The sequence below is a fragment of the Pinus tabuliformis genome, chromosome 7, assembly GCF_031772625.1.
Source record: "Pinus tabuliformis cultivar Carrire ecotype Pingquan chromosome 7, CPIR1, whole genome shotgun sequence".
NCBI classification, from domain to species: Eukaryota; Viridiplantae; Streptophyta; class Pinopsida; order Pinales; family Pinaceae; genus Pinus; species Pinus tabuliformis.
Window position 1 is genome coordinate 487,240,287 of NC_142293.1, and position 13,588 is coordinate 487,253,874.

The window sequence follows — 13,588 nt, forward strand, 5'->3', positions numbered from 1 at the left end:
AGGAGGAAAGATTGTCAATAAAAGTCACCAGTTGTTGTCCAAGAAAATAAATTTCAAACTGGATGCAGTACATATTTAAGTGACAAGGCCGAAAAAATGTGAAGATGGCCACCAGCAACGGTAGGAATGAGAATCCTCGTGGACAAAACAATAAGAGCAAATTATGTCTTCGAAAATTCTTGATCTGTTTTGTGTACGGTAATTCAATGAAAGCTGTCAGAAGTCATGAAAATATCTTGAATCTATTTCAAGTTAGGTGAGGTGATTTGGTGAAAGCTATAGAGAAGGAAATTCGGTGAAGGTTGTACAATTCTGAAAGGTTATTTCATGGCCGAACCATATTCCAATTTGCTGAAATATTTATATACATAATAAGACATTATAAAATTTTTTAGGGTGGTTCAGGTAAATTTGACTTAGTCAAGTTAATAGTGGTTTTAATGGTTTTTGGGGTCAGGTTGTGAGAAACATGATTTTTCAATGATATCCATGTTGAATATATCCTATTCAAAAACAAAAAACGCCAAATAAATTGGTTTTGCGACAAGGATAACATAACAAAATAAATCTGCCTCATCTTTGAATCCCAATGGAGAAAGAAGGAAAATGATAATCTAAACAAAGTTAACATACCTGGACAAAAATACGAGGTATTTCTAATATATTCTTGGCACCAGGAATATTGTAAACTAGACATTCCAGCTTAGAAGGATCAGGCTTTGTCATATCTCCAATGTCCTCGATTACACAGTCTGCATCAACTTTCACAAACACAACCCCCTCACTAGTACAATGAACATTCAACTCTCCTTCTTGGTTGATGCCAACTCTTCCTGCCAGAGGATAATAGGCAACTAAAACCTTCCTCAGAGCCTTTTGTATCACTTCTCTCGGCCTCTCATTCCCCATCTCCGCACTGGCCTTGAAACAATACATTGTCTAGAGTCTGGACTATGACAAAAATGTTCTGATCAAGATTTGAAAAAACAAATAGACATGATTCTATGAGACAACATCACTTAATGAAATATTAGTGGATTTCTTACAGGAACAACAACAAGATGTTAGTCAAAATCAGCATTCTGAGAACTTTCTTGGATAGATTTGACATTAATATTAATTAATAGCAAATTGTGAAAGGAGGTGATGTGGTGATTGCACATAGGCCAAATTTGTTGTAGGAAAATGTCAATGTTACTCTTTGAAAATGTTAAACCTTCAGATATTTTTCATAGCTTGGATTAATTGATGATAAACATGAGAATTCTTCTATAGAATTCAGGAAGATCTTAGGTGAAATGTGTAGGTTTTGTAGAAGTGCTTGATGGAAACATCTCATGCGTGAATGTGTAATCCACATAACTGAGTCTACTTCACTTATACGTCTACCATTCAGCTTACACTCCCAATACAAATTTGAGTGCATGCTAGACAAAGGTCATTTGAAAGTATACCTATATATTTGTACTTGGTTTTATTTAACTGTGCAGAATTAAGCACTCAATCCACCCATCTGTTGAAGGGACATTGGTGGTATGCATATGAGGTACAAAATCAACCCCATCACATGTTTTATTTTTCTGTATGGGTTTCCAGAGTAATAACCGGTTAGGGTTTCCGTATGGTTTTCTATGGTGCATTTAACGATGTTCAGATCAATAGGCTAGGAGGCTTAAAATGGCTACAATTCTGGAAATAACCCTGTGAGATGGAGTCCCGAATCCTAGAAATGGTCCATATAAGAAAGGACACAGTATCGCAGACCATATAAGTGACATAGTCATTGTCTTGGGACATATATTAACTATAGGTTCCACAAACCTGAATAAATCATGACACGAATGACATTTTCCCCTCAGCTTCTGCATTCTACATTCAATATTTCAATCTAGTAATAAAGGGAGACTTCATTTATTTCAAGATTTCATCCCTACCCACGTTATACTTTGTGTTAGGGAAATAGACCTGCAATTCATATCTCGGTATGAGGCAAGGCAAACCTCATGAATAATGCTTCAGCATGTAAGGAAAAGCCTATTTACACCAGGTTGTAACCCTGTAATAATACATTCATTTTAATTTATGGAAATGTGTAGAGTATTTGTAAGCCTGTAGGTTTACTACACACTATCTCAACATATTGGTTCAAAACAAGTGCAATTGGAACTAAACAAGGATCTGCCATATGGCTTAGCTTCAGGAAGGTCGAGAAATATTTTTTGAAGAATCTAAAATGGAGGATGTTCTCTGGAAAAAATATCTTAATTGGTTTGGATCCTATTGCTTGCTCTCAGGGAAGCATATCCATTCCAGACAATCTCATCTTTACCTTTCATAGGATTGGTTATTTTACACGGGACAAGCTCATTTCTGATTGGAGCGGCCTTTCGCCCTTATGGAAGGACGCCTCTGATATCAGTGTGCCAGTGGATTTGTTTTCATCCTGGAACAATGTCAAAGCCGCTTTAGTATCAAGTGGGATTCTACGTGCAGGGTTAGAAGACCACTTAACATGGTCATTATCAAATACTAATATGACAGCTCAAGTAAAAGACATTTATTCTGATATTGTTGCTGCAAAGGCCTAGTCTTCAAGATCAAAATTCTCGATGGCTTTCTGGAAATTGGGCTGCCCTCTTAAGATGATTATCTTCTCATGGTTGGTGTATAACAATAAGAACCTGACATGGGATAACTTGAGGAAGAGGAGCTGCCATGGCCCAAGTAGGTGCTCGATGTGTGAAGCTTACGAGGAGACAAATCTTCATATGTTCTTCCAATGCAAGGCTTCCCAACAAATCTGTTATGAATTAGCCACCTCTTTTGGTTTTCCTCATATTGTTTTTATTTCTATCCATGCAGCGTTCGAGTGGTGGCGCAGGCAAAAGGAGCCTACGCGTAATGTTATGGAGTGCGTGGAAGTGGAGAAATTACAAGATTTTCAAGAACTCAAAGATCCCTTACAAGTCTATCCTGCATAATATTTTTGCAATCTATGATTCAATCCCAAGAAAGCCGCCCAAATAAGTTTTGGGTTAATCTTATGGCCATTGTGTGTTTTTTGTTCTTGGCATATCTGTCGCTTTTGCTTTATTTGGCTCATATATAGATTGCAACAGGTTGGAATAGGTTTCTTTCGGCATCTGTTATCATGTGTACATTGCTTTGAATCTGTGACTCGTTCCTCTCAGTCTTTTCCTCTTTTTTCTACTATATGTTTTATGTGCTGGGTGTTTCTCTTTGCACACCTGTATATTTATGTCTGTTGGGATGATCTTTTTATTGTAGCCTCTCGGGCTGCTCCCTTTTGTATCTTATCAGGCTTTTTATATTGTCTTAATATAATCTATTGACGCTTTTTCTTCTGAAAAAGAAAAAAAAACCAATGCCCAAGTATGCTAGTAATGTATGACTGGAGAACCTTAGTTGCATTGGCTACTAACCTTATGGACATAGCGGGTCACTTAAATTCTTTACAAATCTGCCATGTCTACAAGGAATTGAATCACATGCAAATGCACTTTCTAAAGGACTTCTCCTACCACCTGGGGAATTACTTCTTGTGGAAATTCAAGAGGGTCTCCATCAGGACACTAGGAGGCATCTTTGATTATTATATAAACTAGGGAAAATTGAGGGAAGACTGTAATATGGGGCATAATAGTTGAGTTTTTTTTTATTAGTACAGCTATAGTTCTAACAAAAACTTTAGTGTCTTTCTTTTTTTGTTTAATATGGCAGCATACTTAAAGACAATGGAAATTTTGGATTTGAAGGAATATGAATATATATATATATATATATATATATATATATATATATATATATATAAAAAATGCACTAGAAGTTATATATATAATGCACCAGAAGAAGTTATTTTTTTCCGTTTTTAGAAATAAAAATGCAATTTTGTTTTCCAAAACTTAAGGCAAATATTCATTAATTTGTGAATCTTTTTCGGGAAATTGGGTAGAAATAGACCCATGGTAAATATTAGCCACTAAATTTTTCTCTTGTCAAACCCTGCTAAGTAGTGGCAATTGTTTCTGATGTCCTTTTTTTATTCTCAATTTGTTACCAACATAATACAAATTTTAAATCACCATTAAAATATGCATGTATGCATTGATGATTGAACTACGAATAACAAGCTCAACAATATACACCAGATAAATCAGATTAAAATTTCAATTTGTAAGTCAAAATATAAATAAACAATTTAGCTAAATTCTTTATTAAAAGTGGAAGGAATAAATAACTAAAATGTTAATGAACAAATATTTAGGAGATGAAAAAGTGCTTAGAAGGTGAACAGGTAATTAGGAGATGAACAAGTACTTATGAGGATTTTGTAGGCACAAAACTATCTTTGGATGTATCTAGGGACTCAATGGGCTATTGCTAGGTTGGGCAAAGTTGGAAAATGAAATGGCTAGTTCAGATTTATTGTTAGGAAACAATGAGTAGTTTAGATATTGACAGTAATGGATTTATAATGAGGAAGTTGATAATTATGTGTTAAAGAAAAAATATAATTTTCCAACCAGAGACAGAAGACTACACCCAAGGCCCACTTGCATATTTTTCCTTCCAACCTATAAGTCCTAGGCTACTTTGGTAAATAAGCCAACAAGTCCTAGGATACTTTGGTATCTGATTTGTAATTTGTACCAACAAGATACCTATAAGTTCTATCAAAAAGTACAATTTTTCCTTCAAACTGGAAGAAAGATAGTCTTCAAAAACATCTTCTAGAATAGGTTCATTGCCGACTACAAATCGTAGTGGTGTATTTTCAACGTTCATTGATTATAGCCTTCTAGCCATGCCATCCCTTGCCAATTGTGTTGATGTAAACAAGAAATTTCTTCAAAAACTATTATGTAGTAAAGATGAATGGAGTTGACATCTAATTTCAGTTTTGCCACATGTAAATTTTGTTTGTAATAGCCTTGTTATCACTCAGAATGAAATTATGAAAATTTCATCTTAAATGATTCAACATCGATGGTTTGTAGATACTCTATAATCGAAGGTTCTCAGTTTCCCCTTATTTGGTTAAGTATCATTTCATGGTTACATTATGGGATTTACTTTTCATTGAAATTTTATCATTCAACATCAATGAGTTTTGAATGCTTTCCCACACTTATCACATGCTCAAAAATATTCATTCTCAAAGTTAAAATATTGGATAGGTATAACAAATGAGGCCTTTGTGTGCAATGGTTTTTTAGGGATCAATCCAAGCTCATACCAATACATAGTTGATAGTGTTTCGAGATAAACAAGTTCCCTATGCTTACAATAATCTAAATGGTACTGTTGACACATAATCCTCTGCGATTGGGTGAATGTGGAATGTGAACAGTCATCAAGAAGATGAACTGATCAGTCACATTCATGTATATAACAATAGCTACCTAATGAAATTTATGAATCAGTTTTTTGCCTAGTCTGGAGTTACTCCTGGTCTGACATGGTATCAGAGCCAGTCCTAAGAATAGTCGTAACTCCTCTCATTGATTCTTTGCGCATGAATACCTGAGCGCTGCCTCTGTCCTGCGTCTCATTGATTGTCCTGCGTCTCATTGATTCTCTGCGCATCGGTTATGAGCCCTTTTCGCTGCCTCTCCACCGCTGACAAAGGCTCAAGATTCCATCGTGGATTCGCTGCCTCTCCACACAAGATGCACCGGCTCTGCAACGGATCATTGAGGACTTTGTGAAAAATATTGAAGACGAATCCTTCCGTTGTGGAGATTTCAAGCCGCTGTTAGAACCACTAGTGAGTCCAGATACACTTGAACTGCAATCCACAGTGATTACACCTCTGTACAAGATCCGACCCCTTCAACGAAAGTGAAGACTGAATCTCTATATTCCTCGATCGTCCCTTCTACGGTATATACTTTTATAGGCCGCCGTAGATCTCTTGTCTAAACTCTTCACACGTTAGTGGGTCTGGACTCTCCACAGATTTGACTCGCAAGCGATCGAGTTTGCTTTTGAACTGCATCCTGTGACTGAGCTTCAAGAGCTATGCCAAAAGCAAGGGAAAGACATCGATTCACGCAGTTATAAAGTGCAAGGAGCCAACGATTAAGAATCAGAAATAAGTTTTGAGATATTTGCACAAAGAGGAGCGATGTTCGATCTGCGGTTTGCAGTTTGGGTGAGGGTGAGCATCAACTTCTGTGTGTCATGTTTCTCTCTAAATACACATTATATCTGTATCATACATTGGCTGCTCTCTATATAAAGGCTGGCATAGATTCATTTAAGCAAGGGAAAGACATCGAGTACAAAAACTCTTGGGTTGGCAATACTGAGCCGAGCAACTTGATCCATGGAGATGCGATCCCCAGCCAGAATGCAACGAAAGCCGCTTTCCATGTTTTGCAGCCGCTACAGCAATTTCACAAATTGACCGACGGTGGAGCAGAGTACACTGTCTCTGCGCTTGGAAGAGACTCAATCTGCTGAAACAGTGAAGACTGAGAGTTTAAAACGTTTGAGTATTGTGCAGTATCATTCAAAATTTTTAAAGCGTTTATATATTGCGCTGCTTTCAAAATAGTATTGGATGATATATTGAAGTGATATATTAATACATTGAAATGATATAGTCATATACTGCGCTACTTTCAAAATAGTATTGCATGATATATTGAAGTGATATATTGATACATTGAAGTGATACAGTGATATATTGCGCTGCTTTCAAAGTGGTATTGCATGATATATTGATATATATTGAAGTGATATATTGAAGTGATCCCTTGTGCATTTTTTCAACATAGTAGTATTGCATGATATATTGAAGTGATATGTACAAAGAAATGCTGATGCTTCTATCAAACGTTAGAGGAAAATAAAGTGCATAAGGCTGTGACATAAGGATTTTTTTTCAGCAGAAGAATTTTTACAGAATGCATTCAATCATCTCTATGGTAGGGATAGTTCTCACTAGCAAGGAGAACTATCCTGAATGGTCCCGGATGATAAAACACACCCTCATCTTCAATGAGTTGTGGAAGGGAGTGTGTGTCGGAGAAGGAGACAATGACCCAGTACAGCCTACATCAGACAAAGAGCTCGTCATTTGGGATAACAAGAACAACAAAGCATATGCATTAATCGCAACATCTGTAATTGAAGAAGTAAGTCGCCATATTTCATCATATTCAACTGCCTTTGAAGCTTTACAAAAGATCAAAGAACTCTATGACTCACATTCTGCACTTGAAGTTGTTCAGCTCATGATTAAACTCTTCACTCTTGAACTGAAAAATAATGATCCTCTTGCTCTTGCATCTGAAGTTAAATCCATAATGCATGATATCAAATCCACTAAGGTTGAGTTGGATATCCCTCTTATTGCTTTTCTCAAGGCACTCTATCCTACTTACTCCAATTATCTTGAGTCTTTACAAGCAAATGGAAATCTTAAAGTTATAACCTTTGACTCTCTTGTGAAAAAATTTGCTGAAAGAGAGAAAGCCTTTGGAAAGAAGACAGTCCCTGAATCTTCTGAAGAGACTGTTTGCCTTTCTCATAAAGAAAAGCATCCTGCTCAAGATTCTACAAGAGGAAGAGGTGGACGAAGAGGAAGAGGAAGATACTTCAGAGGCAGGGGGGGCATACATTCTCAAGGAGAAAAAGCAGATCTGCATTGCATTCGCTACAAACGAAATGGATCACATGATGCTTCTACATGCAAGATACCATGGGACAAAATTGAGCAGAAAAGAAACCACCAGAAAGGTAAAACTGATGATACAGATAAAGGTAAAGCACCTGAATCCGCTCACTATATTGAGGCACAATGTAACATTGGAGTAAATGAAGATTTGTTTAATGCTTCACTTGCTTCTTCGAAAAATGATTGGTTGCTTGATTCAGGAGCAACCTGTCATATGACTCATAGGAAAGATTTTTTTGAAGATTTCACTGACAATGTTGATGGAGCAGCATACTTTGCAGATCAGTCAAAAATCAAGCCATCAAGGCTTGGCAAAATCAGGCTTAAACTGCCTGGTCTTCTAGACTTTCTTCTGGATCATGTTCTATATCTCCCACAGCTCAAGAGAAACTTGCTGTCCTTGGTCCACATCCGCCAACAAGGTCACTCCATTCATATGTTTGATGGCAAGCTTGAGGTAAGAAAAGCATCTGACCACTCACTTGTCATGAGGGGAATAGAAGAAGAAAGGCTTCTCAAACTGCAAGGAACCTCTGCTCATGCACAACATTTCTCATATATTTCTCATCATGAAGAAGGTACACTTCCATCAAGTTTATTATGGCATGCTAGATTTGGACATTTAAACTATGATAGTCTCTGCTTATTGAAGAAAAATGGTGTTGCTGGTTTGCCTACAATTCCTAGGAAACATAAGCAATGTGATGCTTGCATTCTAGGAAAGCATAGCAAACAGTCTTTTCATGATTCACATTCAAGAGCACATAGGAACCTTGAACTCATTCATTCAGATTTATGTGGTCCAATGCCTGTTCCTTCTGCAAATGGAAATAAATATATCGTGACATTTATTGATGATTACACTAGAATGTGTTGGGTTTACTTATTGAAGAACAAATCTGATGCTTTTCAAACATTCAAGAATTTTCATAAATGGATTGAAAATGATGCACAATCTCATATTGGGTCTATTCGCACTGATAATGGAAAAGAATATACATCAAATGAATTTGAACACTATCTTCGCCAACATGGGATTAAACATCAAACAATTGTACCTTATAATCCCCAACAGAATGGTGTAGCAGAAAGAATGAATAGAACAATTTTGAATATGGTACGATCCATGCTTTTCTTCAAAAATGTAAAGATAATGTTTTGGGCTGATGCTGTTCTATGTGCTGCATATATAAAGAATAGATGTCCATCTAATGCTATAAGAAACAAGACTCCTTATGAATTGTGGTATGGACATGTTCCTTCGGTAAAACATCTCAGGATCTTTGGTTCCACCTATTATGCTTTGATACCAAAGGTACATAGAAACAAACTTGGTGCTAGAAGTCGTAAGTGTATCTTCCTGGGGTATTCAAACACATCTAAAGCATACCGCCTCTATGATGAAGTAAATAAAAAGTTTGTTGTATCTAGAGATGTCATTTTTCTTGAATCATCCAAATCTGACAATGTTGTTGAGTGGCAACTTGATCGCTTGGATAGATTTGCAAAAACGAAATCATTTCAAGAATTTGATAATCAGATTCCACATCTTGAAGGGGGGATTCCTATACTAGAACAACATGTGGAATCTTCTTCTGAAGAACAATCTCCCCTGCATGAAACTCCAACAATGGATGATGCTTTAAGTGATGTAATTGATAGAATTGGGAGACTCAATCTTGATTCAGTCCCAACTCAATAAACAGAGCAACCTGGACCATCTCAGAAAGGTCCCCCAAAGTGGCTGACAAAGACACTTGAAAGTGTTCATCCTGATGAAATTGGAAAAACAGGGACCAGAAATTCAAACCGACAAAATGGAGGTGATGTAGATGACTCTAATTCACCTGTTGATATGGATGTTACTTATGATTGTGAATTGAACTTGTCTACAGATTTTGAACCAACTTCCTTCAAAGAAGCTGCTTCTCATGATGAATGGAAAGAAGCGATGAAAAAGGAGTATGATGCCCTCATAAAGAATGGCACTTGGAAGCTGGTTGACCCTCCATTTGGAACCAAACCAATGGGCTGCAAGTGGGTCTACAAGAACAAGTACAAAGCTGATGGCTCACTTGACAAGCACAAAGCTAGGCTTGTGGCAAAAGGTTTTGCACAGAAGGAAGGGGTCGATTATGAGGAAACTTTTGCCCCCACAGCAAAATGGGCCACCATCCGGACACTCTTTGCACTAGCAACTCAGAACGGTTGGAAAGTCCATCAAATGGATGTAAAGACTGCATTCTTGAATGGAGATCTAAAAGAGAATGTTTTTATGTCCCAGCCTGAAGGATTTGCTGTGAAAGGACATGAACAAAAAGTATGCAAACTTGTGAAGTCCTTGTATGGCCTCAAACAAGCACCGCGAGCCTGGTATGAAAAATTAACTGAGCATCTTCTGAAACTCAACTTCAATCATTTTGATCTTGATGATGCAACTTTATTTGTCAAGAAAGTTGGCAAAACAGTTGTATATCTTGTGGTATATGTAGATGATCTTTTAATGACAGGGAACAATGAAAGCTATATTGCATCCATAAAGAAAGAATTAGGAAAAAGTTTTCAAATGACTGATTTGGGCTATGTTCATTACTATCTTGGCATTGAAGTAACCCAACATCCAAAATCCATATTTCTTTCTCAAAAGAAATACATTGGAGATTTGTTAAACAGATTTGGCATGACAGAGTGCAATCCTCTTTCTACTCCAATGGAACAAAACTTAAAGCTCACATCTATTGAAGGAAAGGAATTTGAGGATGCAACAATGTATAGACAGCTTATAGGAAGTCTCATCTACCTCACTACTACCAGACCAGACATTTCATTTGCAGTTGGAATCCTCTCCAGGTTTATGCAAAGGCCTTGTGAGGGACATTGGTCTACTGCAAAAAGAGTTCTAAGGTACTTGAAGGGAACTCAAGACCTTGGAATCAAGTATACACAGGTGGACGACTTCAGCTTGATTGGATACTCTGATTTAGACTTCGATGGAGACAAAGAAACTGGAGTATCTACTTCAGGATATTCTATGAGTCTTGGATCAGGAGCTGTCTCTTGGAGATCACGCAAACAATCAGTTCTAGCAGATTCCACAACAGAAGCAGAATAAGTGGCAGCAGCTGAAGCAACGAAAGAAATTGTGTGGCTCAGGAAAATTCTTGAAGATTTGCAGGTAAAACAAGTACAATCAACTCCACTCATGATTGACAACACCTCTGCAATAAAGTTGGCCAAGAACCCAAAGTTCCAAGATCGTACAAAGCATATCAATACTAAATATCATCTGATTCGACATCATGTTGAGGCCAAAACAATCCATCTTCGTCATTGTTCCACAAATGAGCAAATTGCAGACATCTTCACCAAAGCGCTTGGAAGAGAAAAGCTTGAAAGATTCAGAACGATGCTTGGACTCACCAACATCCCTTCAGATTAAGGGGAGGAATGTTGACACCTAATCCTCTACGATTGGGTGAATGTGGAATGTGAACAGTCATCAAGAAGATGAACTGATCAGTCACATTCATGTATATAACAATAGCTACCTAATGAAATTTATGAATCAGTTTTTTTCCTAGTCTGGAGTTACTCTTGGTCTGACAGGTACGAAGGAACACTCAATGGTGTTGATGACTAACTTGCCCAATGCCTTTCTTTCATCTGTTTGAGATTTTAGCCAATTCCCTCAAGGACAATAACATATCCCAATTTATAACATACCCAATCAACTATATGAAAATTTGTTAAATGACAAGATTTATTCCATTTCAGTTGTTGTGCCTTATTGTTTGCACTACTTCTTCAACCAATAAACAATTGCAAATTTTAGGTAGTCGTGGATTAATTTCTCCTTTCCACAGATTTCCATAGTAATCACAAAATCCTCCAACTTGCTAGCAATTCCCTCTTATAAAATAGTTGATGGATTCTAACTAATAGCATCCTCTACTTTTGGTTGTTGGTGACTAGTTAGAGATGAACATATATAAGCACTTTTTGAATAAAATCAAAGCAAATGAACTAATGTCATTGGAAAACTACATTTTATTAACAAGTCCAACGGTGATAAATTAGATTCCAACTCATGGGAAACCACCTTGATGATAAAAAAAACAAGAGAAATTGTGAAAGATTTTCCAAACCCCAAGCACTTTCTACAAAGAGGTAAAAGGTTATTCAAAAGTCCCTTGATTTGGTTCCATGTAAGCTTTAACAGGGACAAGAGGTGGCCCTATGACCTCACCTTATCTCTACATGAGCTATCCACAACCTACACAAGATGGCCAACAACAAACCCTTGGCCTTAATGGTTTTATTTGGAAATTTTAGAGAGCCACCTATAAATTTGTCAGCTCAAATTGGTTGCAAAATTATCATGAAACCTTTCATAAGCAATCTCTTGGTGTGAGGATTAATTGAGTGTTTTTAAAATGCATTTCAAAGAAACCATCACAATATTTTCCCATGCATATTTCCTCCAAAGTGCCTTGGATATGTCTCATGCACATTCTCTCCAAAATATTCGCTTTCAACATGCCATATTCTTTTGAGGGGGATACATTCTTGACAATGTTATTGCAGCATAAGGACTAAAGTGAGCAGAACCATCCAACATCCAAGCTTGGTTTATATAAAAAAATATTTTTGGAGAACCTACTAGATTATAGTGAACCTTCAATTATGGAAATGCTTCAATCCCTAGGGTTTAACTCAAGGTTTAGTCCATCGATCAACACCAATAGCTCACATGGCACATGGCCCTTGTGACCCAACCACCCAAACCAAAGTGACCTAGTTCCATGGAAAACCATCATCATGATAAACCACGACACTAAACTAGCCAAGGTGACCTAGTTCCATGAATTTCCATGATACCAGATTAGGAAATATCTTGTAGAGAATTTTTATAGTGTCAAATGGAGTCGCCAACATACAAAATACATACACAGTCTTACGCTCAGTCTGTAGCTATGCCCAGGCTTGAAAACTACCCTACAGTTCTAGGTATATTAAGGTAAGCTAATTCCACGAGACTCAAAATGACTTTCAGTGATGAACTTACAACTCCAACGCAGCAACATGCATAACGTGACATAATTGTGCATTTAATTATCAAAAACCAATATTCAATGAAAAATCGCTAATCTGGTGAAGGTTATAGCAATGTCAGAAATGGAATTCTTGCCATTCCATCCATCCCTCCATTTCTAGCTTCCAAACTCAAGCCCTACCACACTTCTCTCAATGTTTAATAAATAACGCCATTATGTATTCCAAAATATGACAAGCTTTTCTTGTAGCTATACTAACTTAGATTTATCTTAATTCCAGATCTACTAAGTGTCGATAGGGATCAAATATCTTTAGGTGCAAACCTATTTTAGAGTGAGAAGAGATTTGATCCCTCATGGCACTTGGTATATCTTGAGTTAAGATGGATGTAGATTGGTCTTGCCCCCTTTAAATAGGCTATATTACACATTTATGCCATAGATCAATACCATGGGTCAATATGTATTTTAATTTTTATTATTTTATTATTTTTGTTTACATAGCACTGGACATTATAACTTCTCTTCCATACTGGGTTGGGTTGGAGAGTCTGTCTTAGCTCAAATATCCATTCATGGAACATTCTTGAATTCCATTAGAATGCAATATATTTAGCTTGTATACAGTTTGTAGGTAAATGTAAAAAGGTTCTAAGAACATGCCAACATTCCAGGTATCATCAAATAAGAGATCCACAATATCACTGAGGAACCTTTTTCCAACGTGCATCAATGAGAAAATATTAAAAGTCTCGTAATGTATCTTGCCAAGTTAATCACTATGAAAATGCTCAAGGCCCTGCATATATTACAATTGATAAATACCTGA

At 36.8% G+C, this 13,588-nt stretch overlaps 1 protein-coding gene across 1 annotated transcript in view; it reads right to left on the minus strand.

The window, feature by feature from the left end:
- The window catches only part of LOC149248148 (benzyl alcohol O-benzoyltransferase-like), a 39,889-nt gene extending 38,980 nt beyond the window's left edge, over nt 1-909 (minus strand). Inside the window, exon 1 of the mRNA XM_089447864.1 lies at nt 634-909. Coding sequence (XP_089303990.1) covers nt 634-909 — 276 coding nt within the window. The remainder of the gene's footprint in view (nt 1-633) is intronic.
- Between the last annotated feature and the right edge of the window lie 12,679 nt (nt 910-13,588).